Consider the following 17,052-nt stretch of genomic DNA (forward strand, 5'->3'; position numbering starts at 1 on the left):
TATTCATCTGCAACTTGCAGAACGCTATTGTATTCAATAAATAAACAATGAATCAATTATCAAAGATATTTATTAAAAATGCACTTATCTATAAAATGACAAGGGAACACAAGCACAATATCAGGTAATATAAAATCTTGAATGGTGTGACAATGCCAATATTCTGGTCTGGATTGTTTCATTTGTTTTGATCTGGACTATAAAATGTTCTGCATCACTGTTCTCCAATAATGTTGTAACATACCCCTGCTGTTCATATGAAGGACATTATCATTATAAAAAATATCAAATACATTTTTACATGTTCACATTACTAATTCTTTACATCAATCCAGATAACGCTTCACTTGGCATGCTGCAATATTATTTTACACACTTGGAGTGAAAAATAGGTCACATGATCACATCAGTATATTATAAAATGATCAACAGCTGATACATTTTGTAAGGAAATCGACTGTGAACCTATCCTGCAATAAATGTGAAAGATGCATAAACGATATGCTCATCAGTGCATATCACATATCATTACATGTATTACTGAATAATAAATGGAAAATAAGCCCTGAATAACATATGTTCCACATTTTGGGTGGTGAGGGTATGGGTGTGTCTGTTCGTGTGTATGTCTGAGTGCATGTGTGTCTGTCTGTAATAAATGTGAAAGATGCATAAACGATATGCTCATCAGTGCATATCAACATATGATCGCATATATTACTGAATAATGAATGGAAAATAAGCCCTGAATAACATAGTGATTTCTCTGTCTCAAAGCATGTTGTTGTTGATCTGTATATGCTGTTTGTTTGTTGTTTAACACCGCATTTAGCAATATTCCAGCTATATGGTGGAGGTCTGTAAATACTCGAGTCTGAATCTGACAATCCAGTGATCAACAGTATGATTGATTTTGTTTGACGCTGCACTCAACAATATTCAAGCTATATTGTGGCGGTCTGTGTAATCAATCGAGTCTGGACCAGACGATCCAGTGATCAACAACATGAACATCGATTAACATAATTGGGATACGATAACTTGTGTCAACCAAGACTGCGAGTCTGACACCTGATCTCATTAGTCAATTTTTACATTTTACAACAAGCATGGGTTGCTGAAGGCCGATCCTACCATGGGTCTTAATGAGTTATGCATGTGTGTGTGTGTGTGTGTGTGTTTGTGTGTGTGCGCATTTTTAAATGTCTATGAATGTGTATGTGTATGCATGTGTGCTTACACTCAGTTTCCCAACCATATTATGAAAATCTAGTCATTGATATTATGGACAACTATCTACTCGTTGGGGTACTTTGTCATCAAAGAAGTAACTGATTCAGAAAACCAGATCACATCCATCATAAGTTAGTGATGACCAAATCTGACCTGGAATCACCACACAGATCATGGCCAGGATTAACAAGGTATAAGCAGAGACCATATAATAATATTATATGGTCTCTGGTATAAGAGAAAATGTATTACTTGTTAACAAAATAATAACATTGTAGTACTCCATATATTACAGTATAAATATGGAAACAAAGTTGACACAGGTTAAAAAGAAATTTGAAGTCATTTATGTGATACAATCAAAACAAACACATACAAAGACAAAGTTACATCAAAGTTAGAAAGAAATAACAGTGGGTTTAGTTTTACAATACCACTGCGGGGGACACCAGAAATGGGCTTCACACATTGTACCCATATGGGGAAGAAACAATTAACAACAAGGTATATGTACAGTTCTCAATGCCAGACAGAACAAATGATGACAAAATAGAAATTAATCATTAAAAAATAAGGCATTTTTGGCAACACTGGTCACTTCAGGTAACACAGTGATTATTACTGGTACTTTCTTAGATGGGACACATAGAACAAGAAAAACAGTATCACCTCAACTTCTTCACATTCGACAACCAATGCCATTAATTAATAAACGTCAATACTTTGATACATACAGCTCCAACAAAATGCATTAATTTTTGCAAGATGATTATACACTTCTACTCACGTCATTTAAAGGTGGTCCTTTGTTACCCAACATCATAGGATCACTGGATTCCATGGGTATACAACAGATTACTTTAAAAGTTTACATTCAAGCTGACAGTGGACACCTCTATCTAGGAACAGGTTCTTGTGAATTATTATAAACATTAAGGATGTGAAATATGATGAGGTGAAGTGGGTTTTAATTTTATGTTGAAGACATATTAAAGCGATGTGGTTTAGCTGCTTGTGCTCATTATGTCGACCACTGGATTTACAGCGCAAGCCTACTGAGACACTTCGCCTCATATGAACAAAGATATCCCAACCAGAGTGAATGAGAGAGTTTACTTTTACTCTGCACTCAGCATTTTGCAGCTATATGGCGGCGATTTGTAAATAATCGAGTCTAGACCAGTGATCAACAGCATAAACATCGATCTGAGCAATTGGGATACAATGACATGTGTCAATCAAGTCAGCGAGCCTGACCATCCGATCCTGTTAGTCGCCTCTTACGACAAGCAGGGGTTGCTGAAGATCAATTCTAACCCTGATCTTCAGGGGTTTATCCCACTCCCATACGACATAGCGTACTGTCATCCAAGACAACTTGTCCTTATTTTGTCCCCTTAATGCCAAGCACCAGGCTGGGTAACAAGGAATACCATATTTCGGTATGACGCAGCCATGGATCAAAACCATGACCTTCTGTCCTCTGAGCAGACACTACCATCCACCACACCACAGAAGTGGTCTTCAGGATGTCTGTTACTGTGTGCATCATTTTCCTGCTGAACTATTATGTCTTGGTGCATGTTCACACAATCGTTTTTGGTTGGAAATCGTCAATTAGTCATAAAGATAAGCAGGTACAAACAAACTAAATTCATTCCAACTCTATGACATGTTTGGCAAATGCAACAAGTGAATGTATGCAATTTCTTAAGTTCACTATTGGTCAATAAAACATCTCAATGCAGAATGCAATGCTAGGAACATATTATCATTCCACTATTTACACTGAGCTACAACAACTAAAAAACAATATTTTGAAATGGAGGAAAATGTAAATTTATCAAGCCTCTGAATTGTCATGATACAACAATCTACAAATAATTTCATAGAAGTCATTTTCATGTATATTTGTAAAAACATATGAACAAATGATGAGTTAAGAGTATGACTAAACTTGTCTCTCTCTTTTTTGATTAGTTGAGTTCAAACTAGGTTGAACAGAATTTGAGTTGTGTGCATGGTCAGTTCAGCATGACAGAAAAGCCCAGTGTGAAACAAGGCAAGATGGTTTCCACTTTTAGTGAACCCATGAGCAGGGTATGGGTGCTGTACTGACAAATGATCATAATGATTTGAAGATGGAGCACAGTAGGCTCACAAGGAGAATCACAATGTGCTGAAAAGAATCAAAATGTGTTGTGGGGAGCACAATGTGCTGACAAGGTTCATGATGTGTTGTGGGGAGCACAATGTGATGACAAGAATCAGAAGGTGCTGACATATGTGATCACAAGGTTCATAATGTGTTGTGGGGAGCACAATGTGCTTACAAGGTTCATAATGTGTTGCAGGGAGTACAAAGTGCTGACAAGGTCCATGTGTTCACAAGGACCACAAGGTACTGACAGGCAAAAAAGCATTAAAAAAGTGCTGACAAGCATCAATATGTGCTCAAAAGAACAAGGTGCTCTCAAGCACATGCCAAAAAGCCTCACACTGTGCCAACAAGTATGTGCTTACAGGATCACAATGTGCTCATAAGCATCACAATGTGCTCATAAGCATCACAATGTGCTCATAAGCACCATAATGTGCTGACAAATGATAATAAAAACACAGTCTGTGAAACATATCGACTAATAATGAAATAAGACAAAGAAAAGATAAAGACTAATAGTTAATGCTTCTAATATAACCAAACAGACATCCTTAAACACATAATGGAAATCACATGTTTTATCTTTCAGAATGAGAAACAAGCATACAAAAAAGAAACCATAACCATGACCAACAGTTCAACACAATTAAAAACTGTAACTTTAATGAATAATTTAACTATAACACACTTAAATTCAAATATTAAGCAATCACAGAATTACAACAAAACACAATATCACTGAAAACAGCCATTATAACTCTTCTCTTATTAACATAAATGGAATAAAGTAGTTTTTACACTGAAATGACTTGAGCAACAGTCAAAAATATATATCACAGGTTCCCTGGCAACACTTGTCCAGCTTAACAGCCCTGCAAGAGAGCATTTCATCATTTTCTTACATATAGTATTGAAAGTCATTAAGGTAACTTACACACACACTTAAGCTATGGAGAAACCTGTCCATTTACAGCAGAACGTTTGTAAGTCATTGACAGAGAACCAACTGTGAACTGACTTCAGAAAAAGAGGAGACAACAGTATGAAACAGCACAGTGTCAATAACGGTTTCATTCATCTGTTATGTAGGAATATTGTCAACATATATTACTTCTTAAAAATATATTTTTCTTAGGCAAAAATGAAATGGAAATTAAACAGATAAAACCTTGACTTTCGGTATAAATCTAGTTTTTGTAACTTACTGAAATAACATATGGAAGACTGTTGTCAAAATGTAATTCTCTTCAACATATTTTTGAAGAATGGTAAGACCATTGGTGTTATTGTTTATTTTTAATAATCCAATTTGGAAATTTAAACAATTTCATACAGTATTAACAACATCTTATACCAAAAACTGCTGAAATGCCTATTTAGATTTATTGGATAGGGATGTATTTTATAACTTACTACTAAGAAGTTATCATAGGTGCTGAAACAGGTGGACACAGGACAAGCTATTACTTAAATCTATCATGGTTACGAGTAGAGAAAAACATGGATAATTCTTAGTGCACCATCCACTGAGATACACAACCATCAAGAGACAATATTATTTTATATGTTTTTCATCTCTAACCTCGACAAACTCTAGAAAGGACAAGCAAACAAAAATGGAAAAAAACTGCTTATAACTAATTGTGTAAATTATTTAAGGAACTTTTAATGTTAAAATAAAAAATGGTATCAATCTTAAATTAGTTTATGATGAACATCGAGTCACTCCGCTTTGGAAGCACATTTTTAATAAACATATTTCATGAAAGATCAAGGTGACTTGTTTTAATGAGTGCACACTAGCATAGTGGTATTTTTTATCACAATAATACATAATGTTTCACAGAACTGGGGAAATATACAGTAAAATTACAATATCACTTCGATATGAACATTTAACACTGACGGGATGGGACACCCAGAAAACCTATGTACGGTCAAATGGCTGAATTGAGTTTAGTTTTACGCCGCTTTCTGCAATATTCCAGCTATATTACAACGGGGAAACCAGAAATGGGCTTCACATATTGTACCTATGTGGGGAATCAAACCCGGGCCTTCGGTATGACGAGCAAGAGCTTTAACCACTAGGCTACCCCACCACCCCTCTAATGGCTGAAACAAACTTTAAATTCAACAAATCAATAATATTTAAGTGCACAGTAACATAAATATTTGCCCTTCAAACAACAACATGAACCTAGCGAAAATATATACATCAGAAAAGTATCTTTATACACAACAATGGACATATTAAACGGAAATTGTAATTATTTTCTGAATATGCATTGCTATGACACTGAGAAGTGTGGACATATAACTACCTAGAACCCAGACAGAATGAAGATCTGTATAATTTCTTGCAGCAATAAACTATGGTTTATGAACACAGCAACACACAACACAGACAACACCTACGTTGCTATGGTAAACATGTACTTAAAATATATCATGATGAATGGAGACACTGGCTTCATTAACTATCAGATCAACAAATAAAAATTTGGATTATTCACAAAACTATTTTGGACAGAATAGAAGATATTGAAATGACCTGTGGTCAACCTTGGCTGTGACCATTCACAAAGCGCTGGATCAGCATCTTCAGAGTTCTGTTCGGTGTCAGGTTATTGCTAGGTAGCAGAGAGTTGGTCATTGGGCTCCGATCCTTGCCACTCTCAATCCATGATTTGATTGCAGATTTGTCGTATGTGTAGCCATCTGAAGATAATATGTTGTAATAGTTTAGGAGAGAAAATATGTTACTTTCTAATACCTGGATATAGCTTGAGGTTTTGTGTCACACAGACATTGTAAATTCTTGATAAGATAAAGTTATCGTTTATAAATTTGTGAGATGCTTTACACTTATTCATGATTAGAAAGAATACAATGAATGTTTCTTAAATGTCTAAAAACCCATAAAACAAATACACTTGTTGCTGAAGAATGATGTAAACTAGAATTGATAATTGATAATGGTATGTAACATTAAACCCCAAAACATGAAACCGCAGGGGATGATTTCTTTACTATATGATAAAATCTATAAAATTTCAAGGCTTTGTGTTCTTTCAACTTCTAAATTCCTATCAAAGATCCAGTAAACTGTACCACTATTATTACCAAAACATATCGTATTTCCAATATTCCTGGTCAACACTGGTATCTTTGACTCACATAAAACATGATAATGGTAATGTGTAGTTATCTTAGAGTCAGGAAGTACAACCTACACAATCATTCATAATCGGGGTAGCCCAGTGGTTAAAGCAATCACTCGAAACAATGAAGATCCGGGTTCGATTCCCCACATGGGTACAATGTGGGACGCCAATTTCTGGTGTCCCCCACCGTGATATTGCTAGAATATTGCTAAAAGCGGTATAAAACTAAACTCACTCACTCATTCATTCATAATCAGACAACCCATGAAGATCCGGGTGAGAAGTGGGTGCTGTTCCACTAACCGATCTTAGCCCTATGCCAATCATAAAACCCTAAAATCCCAATCTTAGCATGACGTTACGATCGGCATACCGTTCCACTAACCAATCTTACCCAAGTCAATTGTAAAGTTAAGATCCAAAGTCTAAGTTGGTCATGACCAACTTAGGATCGCTAAAATCAATCGTAGAGAAACCAAAATGGTGGCTTTCATATTCTGTGTGAAGAAGAAGAGCGAGCATTTCACCGTGGCGTCCCCTAAATGCCCAATGAAATGAATGTGTTTGTTTCTGTGATGTAAACAAACACTGCACTGAAGCATTACAAACTAATGTGAGGCTAGTCTGACCACTGTCGTCATGGGAACACAGCCCAGGGAATCGGTGTAATACATGTACAACAATATTGCAACGTCATGGTTAAGAATTGGGACAGGTCATGAAGTAAACATGTTCTGAAACAAAAAGATACAACTACTTCTATTGTCCGCTAGACTATGCAAGGGGAGATATCTCATGCCTCGCATTTCTCTATCTCTCGATCTAAGCTTGGATCAGATCGTAAGATCGGAACCGGCTACGATCGGCCTAAGATCGGTTAGTGGAACAGCACCCTGGTCCTCAGGAACCCATGTTAACGGGATCGTGTAGTCACCGTATCCCAATTGCATAGATCGATGCTCATACGGTTGATCTCTTGTCCAGATTTGATTCTTTACAGACCACCACAATATAGCTGGAATATTGCCGAGTGTGGCATAATTACAACAGCCAAAAAAACAACATGAAGTATTAGGATTGATCTCCCGAAACGTACAATAAGCATTTCTCAGAATAAGAGCCGCTATTTAGCTGGAAGATTTCACTATTATGCAATTCTTTCTAAGTGGGGCTCAGAACTTATCAATCGATACCTTTTATCCATACAGAATGAATTAAAAGTGCATCATTGAGATTAAGATCATAGTATATGAGTAATCAATGCATATGTTACAGTCTGAGCATTCAGAATGGCCACCCTCAAGAGGTCTCACCTGCAGCAATAACAGGGTCGTGCATTATCTCCCTTGTGATGGGACACAGGTACTCATCAGGTACTCCAGCGTCTACAATACAGTCATGGGAAATTGGTCTGAAAATGCATCTACTTGAGATCATACTTCCATACAGATAAATGCATCAAAGAACATAGTCAATGCTTTCCCAATTCATTCAACAAAAACAATTCTTATGAACAAGATTTTAATGCTTTATACTTATTTCAATCAATTTGAAATCAATAGATACTTAAATATTCACATTTAATGCACTTATAGATGTATGGAGGAAAAAGTAAATTAGAAGATGGGGGGGGTCCACATTTTGCTGTTGCTGTGTTCATTTATCTTGTATTGATCTTGCAAATTGCATTTGACATGCTTGACAGAATATGCTAACACTGCATTTAAGATTTTTTCCTCCTCTTTTCAAACTGAATCATAGGCGGATCCAGAGGGGGGTGCAGGGGTGCGCATCCCCCTTTTGTGCTGAAAGTTTGTTAAATGACCATTGAAACTCGGGTGAAAATGAAGTGTGCACCCCTCCTTTACCCAATAGTGTGCAACCCCCACCCCTTCTCAAAAAGCTGTATCCGCCCCTGTGAATGCACATTACACCTACCATTTTCTACTGTCTGGCCTATAGGACGCTCTTGTACATGAGTTCGACTTCTCAGAATCTTGTTCCTGTGACCGAGGGCGGCTAAAACAAGGAATATAATGTTACCAGTCTGAATACGTGGAGGCCAAACTTTGATACATGTAATATTTTTCCCCTTGAAGATCCTGGCAAGAATAGATGTCCGCGGCGACCTATGCTTGTTGTTAGAGGTGATTTGAGAGATCAGGATGACATTGTATCACAAAGGCATACCTTGATACGCTCATGACATCAATCATTAGAGTGTCTGGTCTGGGGGTGATAATATAAAGGCCAATGTCATACTACTGGAATATTGCCGAGTGCTTTAAACAACAAATACAAATTTTACAATTTAATGTGATAATTTCTGCAAAAGACATGAGACAACCAACAGAATACCAACTCACCAACTCCCATTGACTCTTCCAGATCTTTGGCAGTAAGGGCAAGTAACTCTGTTCCGTCTATTGCCTGTTGCCTGAACACTTCCTGGTACTGCTGCAATCCAAGGGAGGTAATCCAGGCACACACCTCCTCCACGCCCCACTTTTCCATGGGTACAAAGTTTGATGCCGTCGACGGCTGTGTCTGTTTCACTGGTTCTTCAAATCCAGAAAGACCAGCTGCAAACATCTTGATACTGTTACCATGGTTACTCATAAAGGTCTATTATTATTGTAAGATGAGTAATAAAAATGGACACAGCATGCTTGAAGAGCTAACACCATTATTACCCTGATCAATGTGCACTCAATTTTCTTTTTCATCTCCCTTGGAATTATACAATCCATGCTGACTGTGAGGTGCTCGCTTGGGTTGGTGGGGTAGCTGAGTGGTTCAAGTTTTGATCATCATTGGGTTCTATTCCCTACAGACCCGTGAAGATCCGGGGTAGAATAGGTCTTCAGCAACCCATTCTTGTCATAAAAGGCGACTATGCTTGTCGTAAACGGCGACTAACGGGATTGGGTGGTGAGGCTCGCTGACTTGGTTGACATATGTCATCGGTTCCCAAGTGCGCAGATCTATGCTCATGCTGTTGATCACTGGATTGTCTGGTCCAGACTCGATTATTTACAGACCAACGCCATATAGCTGGAATATTGCTGAGTGCGGCGTAAAACTAAACTCACTCACTCACTCTATTCCCCATATGGGTACAATGTGTGAAGCTCATTTCTGGTGTCCCTGCTGTAATATTGCTGGAATATTGCTAAAAGCAGTGTAAAACAAACTCACTCACTCACTGTAAGGTGCTAGAAGTCAGTGACATAACCTATATCCTGCCCCCAATGCATTATCCAAAGCATTTTAGATATAAGAAGCTTGTATTACAAAGAGCACAAGATGAGGCTTATCAGCCATGAAGGTAAGATACATGCATTTTTCTGTTTGAGCACCACTGCAGCAATGTTCATAAAAATAGTTGGATAAAAAGATCTCCATGGATAAACTGCTCTTCAACATGTTCAAACAAGAGCAATTTTGGATAATACAAGTATGGTCAGTGTGTGCTTACTAGAGGTGGTGACTTTCTTATTATTATATAATCATGGAAAGTCGGAAACGAATAAGGGAACACCGGAAAGCACATGTTCCTTTATTCTTTTCCAGGTTTCTTCACAAGCTTTGTATTGCACTGTGGGTGAAATTCTGGAAAAATTTATTCATTTCCACGAGCATATCTATCAATAGAATAGCAGGGAACCAGTGTCAACTACAAACTTAATTTGATTAATTAAATGTAGTGTATTGATTTGTCAGCCTGTCATCTTATCATCAATGTACTGCTACTCAACCATGGACATTTGAGGATTTTCTTGTTTCAAGTTCAACCCTTCATTTCTCCTAAGAAAAATGTTTCTTTGAACAAAAACTTACAGCAGTTAAGCAGGTTAATATACCAGGTAATCACATGTTGAGGGTAGTTGTGTTGGGCTCCTCATTTATTGACATCAAGCTTTACAACATGTCTTAAATCTCTATTAACCATGACGTTAAGCCCATTTCTGGTGTCCCCCGCCGTGATATTGCTGGAATATTGCTAAAAGCGGCGTAAAACTAAACTCACTCATTCACTATTAACCATGGCAACGACAGCGTTTTGTTAACAATAGAAGCAGTAAAGCATTTCATCAATTCAAATAATGATTTTGATCATAATCTTAGAGCTTTGGTATTTTTTTTAAAAAACTAAGTAAATTTGACAGTTCAAAGGAAACATTCATCGCATGTAAAAGTAATCCTTGTTCTTTTTCTCAAAGGAAATAGCTTCCAATGTCTAATTTTTTAAGGATGTGCCTAATTGTTATAATATTTATAAGTGATGTGCTCGTGGTTATGTGAAGAGTCCATAAAAGCTATACCTTTGTCCATAGCTTATGACAAGTATTTATGCTGTGTGAACTAAGAAACTCATATCAATTATTTCTCAAGCCTCTTTGATCTCTGTCCAGAAGGACCTATTCTCCATAATTTTTTTGATTGAGATTGAATAACATAAAAGATAGAAAATATTAAATATATGATACAAACAGCTAACCACTGACCCATAATGCTAGAGGTGTCGGTCAGTTTCCACACCATCACTGTCTTGTCGTTGGACCCCGACGCCAACATCTTGCCATCAAATGAAAAGGCACAGCTCGTCACATATCTGAAATAAGAACATATCCACTTCAACAACACTGGTATAATGATGCAGATATCTTACAGAGTTGCTAAAAGTTGGAAATAATAATATTAATAAATGGACATAAGCCCGGGGCCCAATCCACAAAGCATTAGAAGCATGGCAATATTTGTAAGCCTATAATAAACTATTTAATTATGATAGTTTGTAATGCAAAAACGCTTTGTGGGTTGAGCCTGTTTCCCCAAATAACCCATTTATGCAATCTGGATAGCTTAAAGTTTGCAAATCAGTTACGCTTTTATGAAACAAGAGTTATCAGATAGATTACATATTCCCCTGTCTGTTGCAATTTGGAGACACAGTTGAGCCACACATTCCCTAATTTTGGTATTGTGCTACTGGATACCTTCAGTTCAGTAAAAGGCGTGAAGGTCTGGGTTAGAATATTGGCCTTCAGTAACCCATGCTTGTCATAACAGGCGACTAAGGGGATCGGGTGGTCAGGTTCGCTGACTTGGTCGACACATGTCATCGGTTCACAATTGCGCAGATCGATGCTCATGCTGTTGATCACAGGATTGTCTGGTCCAGATTCGATTATTTACAGACCATGCCATATAGCTGGAATATTGCTGAGTGTGGCGTAAAACTAAACTCACTCACTCACTCAGTTCAGTGAAGGAAAAACTGATGCTTTTCAGTATCTTACAATATCCCAAAACAAAAGGCACAACTTGACCACTAGACCGATCTGTACACCACGTTTCATTCCTTGAACACCACATCGCTTCACCCTTTTTGAAGTAAAGATAGACACTGTCATACTTAGCAAAATTATATTTACCCAGAGCATCTGTCATTTGAAAATCGTCTATGCTGACATTGTTTAATTCATATGTACTTCAGCAATGCACTACAAAACACATCTGGCACTATCTGTAGTCTGAGCTGATGACCTCCCCAGCTGTGACACATCCCACTGTTCAGGATGATGGTTCCTAGTCAGTGTTACACCAGCAAATACACACAGATGTTATATTCAGGTATGAATATAATGAAATTGTCTGCTACCCTGACCTAAAGAATATATTAAAAAAGCAGTCCAACCCAAGTCTAGAATGATTGGGTAAGTCTTGATTGCTTCAACTCTAAATTAAGAATAGTTCTGTCTTTTGGATTTCTTGATTTCTCTTGTTACTTCTTTACAGATTTATTTTGGAGATATATGTTTTCCAAGTAAGGTACCTTTATTTCTGTCACTATATTGGGCGGTGACCAAGACCAAGATATAGCTGGAATATAGGGGTGAAACGGTGCGCTCTTACCACGGTACGGTACGTATTGCGGAACAAGGCCTTCAGTTCGGTATATGAGAACTTACTTCCGGGAAAATAGCGGCCGTCTAGCAAAGAATTTGACAAAATGATTTAATTTCTAGACATTTTAGAAAAGGTTTTGAAATGTTAATAAATGACGGTACAAAAACTGAAAATACTGAATTTTTGGATTGCATTACGGTATACCGAACCGAAGGCAAAATAACGCAGTTCTACTAATACTGCGGTATACCATTTCACCCCTTCTGGAATACTGCTGAGTGTGACATACAGCAGCTAACAAACAGCATCTAGGATATATTCATGATGATGTATTCACAATGAAGATAATCACCTTGCATGTCCATCAATTGTAAACATGGAAGTTCCTTGTAGCTGAAAAATATATATGAAACAATATAATCACACCCATGCTCACAGTATCGACAAAGGTTCTGGTCTAGAGCTTATTGTCTATAGGCTGCCATGATGTAGCTGGATATGATTGGCATTTCAGAAATGTACATTTTCAGGTGACAACAACCAATCTTAAATCTCAGATTCAGAATTTACAGAAATACACAATATACCACGAACTACATACAGTTATAAACAAAGCAAAGAGAAAATATTAAACATAAAACTGATGCCTTATACTATTTTCGTGTTTCTGTAACACAGACCCACACTGACATAAGAATTCAGCAAATTATTTATCATATATAACAGATGATATTTCTGGGATGGAAAAACATGCCCTTTACTGATGCATTTGTTTGGGTTTTTTATTCTCAAACACTTCACATAAAAAAGGATTTTGATTTTTCTGAAGAAGACATGCAATATCGTGTCCCTGTTTTTAAAGAATGTCCACTATTGAAGGAGCAAGCATACACTCCATAACGTCATGTTATTCACAATAAAGAAGCTGACATCCATAAATCTTGCTTTCCGTATGCATTCCACTTCTAAATGCCCTTCAAAGATTTGAAGGGGCCCAAAGTCCCCAATTAATATCATTGCTAGAGAATCAATACTATTTGCATCTTAACCCATGCACATATTTCATCATTTGATGTATCCATGGCAACAAGTGAATTAATATTACTTACTGGATTCCAGAGACGTATGGTTCTGTCAATGGACCTGAAAATGGTAATCAATGACACTGTTGACAATCTGACAATGAAAGAAGAATAATGACAGTACCATACCATTTTGTATTTTGAAACCCTATCCTGACTGAAAGGAGCATTAACCAAAGTGGCCCAGAAACTTGTAATCAGAATTCATGAGTACATGAGTATAACCATGATGATAGTATGAATATTCTACTTTCAGCGAAAATAACAAGAAAACCTCTTTGTCAGCATAGGATAAGCCGTCTACCTGGAGAGCAAGCAGTTCAATCCCTGGTAGACCAATGCTTAGTCTCTGGAAAGGAATCAAACATTTCCTTTTAAATTGAAAAGGAACCCCAGCGAGATGGGAGATCAGAACCTGAGGAGATCTAGACATATTTGATTGCATTGCAGGGAGGAGGCATGGCTAGGCAGAAGGGAAAACAAGCATTGTCACTAAGGTGACATAATCCCCCCCTGCAAATTATCAAATCAAACTTAAAAAGTAATGAAAGTGAAGGTTGTTGTTAAAGATGAAGATAAATGTCAACAAAAGCATGACCAGCGAATTCACTAGATGAAGCTTGGTGTCAAATATGAAGAAAATCCAGTGATTGGTTCTTGAATTAGCTCGCTGACAAGCTTAACATGCAGGTTTACATACTGAAATCTTCAAAGTGTCGCTGTGACCTTGACAATTAGGTGAAGGTCACCAAAATCTGGGCCTTGCGTCTTCCCTAGATGATGCTTGGTATCGAATATGAAGAAAATCCAGTGAACGGTTCTTGAGATTTCTTGCTGACAAGGGTAAAACGTCCCCTTGTGACCTTGAAATGAAGGTCAAGGTCACCAAATCTGACTGGGACCTTTTGCATACTGTGATGAACCTAGGTACCAAATATGAAAAGAATCTACTCAACGGTTCTTAAGATATTCCAATTCATACGTACTGACGGACGGAGCCTAATACTATATCCCCCACTCCGAGCTTAACGCGCCGCGGGGAGAATAATGCAGTTCAGGGAATATGAGACTAAATCCATGGCTGCATCATACCAAAAGAAGTTAGTTGTTGTTACCCTGCCTGGCGCACTCCTTTAACAGACAAATCAAGTACTGGTTTGCTCAGTGGGTATACTGTGTCTCAGTGGGGTATCCATGCTACACCGTGACATGGTATCTCTGTGCGCCTTGAATCATCAAACCAGCATTAGTCTGACAGACACAAGCACCCACACAAACACTTGGATGCACATTAATGTATATATGTGAAATAATCTTCAAGACAACATTATAACTCATTTCATCTCACCATTGGGAACAATACACTACAAGAATACCAAAAATGAATTTCAACTTTCAAGCATTAAAATGTAACCAGCACTGAATGTGATTTAATGTCACACTCTAGCTTGTTTCACTTAAACACCGTGATATAGCAATCTGCATGCATATGTGTGGATTACTAATCCAGTTTTATAATAGTTGGTGCAATTCAAAATACATACTCCATTCAGATATAATATTGGGTGGTAGGGTAGCCTAGTGGATAAAACATTAACTGATCATGCCCAAGCACCTGGTTCAATTTCCCCAAAAGCAGAATTGAGCAGCCCATTTCCGCTGTCCTCTCCTAATATTGCTGGAATGTTGCTAAAGTGAAAGTAAAACCATACTCACTCACTCACTCACTCACTCGCTGATAAAATATACTTAGTACTTGTAACATCCCCAGCAGGCAGGGTAACAACACTATCAAGTTCTGCATTAACCTTCCAAAATATGATTGCATGTACCAACTACACTTTGCCAAGTTTATAAGTCTCTATTTTCTATGACATTTGTTATCATAATTCAGGACACCTTCACCATTCACTACCGGGACAGTGGGGTAGCCTAGTGGTTAAAGTATTCGCTCGTCACACCAAACACCCGGGTTCAATTCCCAACATGGATGCAATGTGTGAAGCCCATTTTTGTTGTCCCCAACCATTATTGCTGGAATATTGCTGAAAGCTGTCTAAAACCATCCTCACTTTAACTTCTTTGAGTGTCATTTTAGAAGTTGGGAAGTAAAATATAGAACAAACTTTATGGATAACAACTTCTTTTTTGTTCTTTTTTTTTTTTTTTTACGTCGCACTCACGAATAAAAAGAAGTTGTTATCCATAAAGTTTGTTCTATATTTCATCCTCACTTTATTCACAATATGTCATAAATGAGTTACACCACCTACCCTGAAGCCAAGATGTCCCCGTTTGGGGAGAAGGCAATGGCAAGGACTGTGTCTGTGTGGCCTGGTAGCGTGTCTCTCAGTTTCAGCAGCACCACTGGAAGTACACCAAGGAGGTAGAATATGTTCCAAGTAACAGTTACCAATCACAAGGGTGTTACCTTGACACACAAACATGGAGGTCCTGGGGACCCCTAACTTATTACCGATAGTTTAAAGGGTCCTTGCAGGCAATATGAGGGTCCTGTGAAGTAGTGGTGGTCCGATTAATTGAAATAGTCGAAGATTGGTTGCAATGACTAAACGACCAAGCATGTTTTCTCATAATCGAACACAAACAATTTTGGAACACTTGTTTGCATTAACAACATTTTTCATAAGGTTGGTTTTGTCTGTTACATTTCATAAGTACTACAAGCTCGTTACAAGTCATGATTGAAATTATCTTAAAGATTCCAGGAAATTTCGTTCCTAACATGCTAGTCCTCCTTTAAAGATGTGAAATTTGTAAATGCATTTTGTGCAATTTGCAAAAAAACACCGAAAGAATTACATGTTTTTTCCATATATTTTGTGCATTAACAAACATAAACAGGAGAATTTGATAAATCAAGCTTACCAATTTTTTTCGATGATTGATCGGTTGTAATGAACCAATCATCAATTGTTAGATTTTAACCAATTCCCAACACAACTGTGAAGTAGCAGTGTAGAGAACTGTACGTTTTGATAATTTCTTTAGAGCATGGAATGAATCATTGATCATGTGGAATGATGAACAAAATGGTGCACATAACTGCTCTGAAAGGAACTAAACACTTAGCAAAGTCATAGATGTGTCGTGGCTACAGTGAATAATACTGTGCGTCTGTCTGGACACAGCGAATTGTTTTTCAGCATCAATTCTCTTCACTTGTGCATACTGGACGCACATTTGCGTATTGCATAAAACCCTGCTATTACTGTCCTAAGATTCAGACTTGGTGACACAATTACATTTCATTTTACCCAACAGCAGAACTCATTGTTCATAATATCAATCACTGGCCTGTCTGGTCCAAACTCATTATTTTTAGTTTAGTTTCTACACCCACATATAGAGCTCGATTTAAGGTAAGTGTGGCCTTAAAAAAAACACAACAGAATGAGTATTTTATAAAAATTTGGTCAGTAATATTTAAGCAGGGTATCAATATTCCATCTGGAGCAATCAAACTAGTGGCTAA

General features: G+C 37.4%; 1 protein-coding gene across 1 annotated transcript in view; it reads right to left on the minus strand.

Moving 5' to 3' along the window:
• Positions 1-1,563: 1,563 nt before the first annotated feature.
• LOC124272465 (WD repeat, SAM and U-box domain-containing protein 1-like) overlaps positions 1,564-17,052 on the minus strand; it is a 35,084-nt gene continuing 19,595 nt past the window's right edge. Inside the window, exons 5-12 of the mRNA XM_046707642.1 lie at positions 15,830-15,923; positions 13,584-13,617; positions 12,827-12,867; positions 11,070-11,176; positions 8,928-9,143; positions 8,500-8,580; positions 7,875-7,946; positions 1,564-6,115 (exon numbers count right to left, since the gene is read on the minus strand). Coding sequence (XP_046563598.1) covers positions 5,955-6,115; positions 7,875-7,946; positions 8,500-8,580; positions 8,928-9,143; positions 11,070-11,176; positions 12,827-12,867; positions 13,584-13,617; positions 15,830-15,923 — 806 coding nt within the window. The 3' untranslated portion in view covers positions 1,564-5,954. The remainder of the gene's footprint in view (positions 6,116-7,874; positions 7,947-8,499; positions 8,581-8,927; positions 9,144-11,069; positions 11,177-12,826; positions 12,868-13,583; positions 13,618-15,829; positions 15,924-17,052) is intronic.

This window comes from Haliotis rubra, unplaced genomic scaffold (genome assembly GCF_003918875.1).
Source record: "Haliotis rubra isolate DU_JTF1 unplaced genomic scaffold, ASM391887v1 Scf17, whole genome shotgun sequence".
Lineage (NCBI taxonomy): Eukaryota > Metazoa > Mollusca > Gastropoda > Lepetellida > Haliotidae > Haliotis > Haliotis rubra.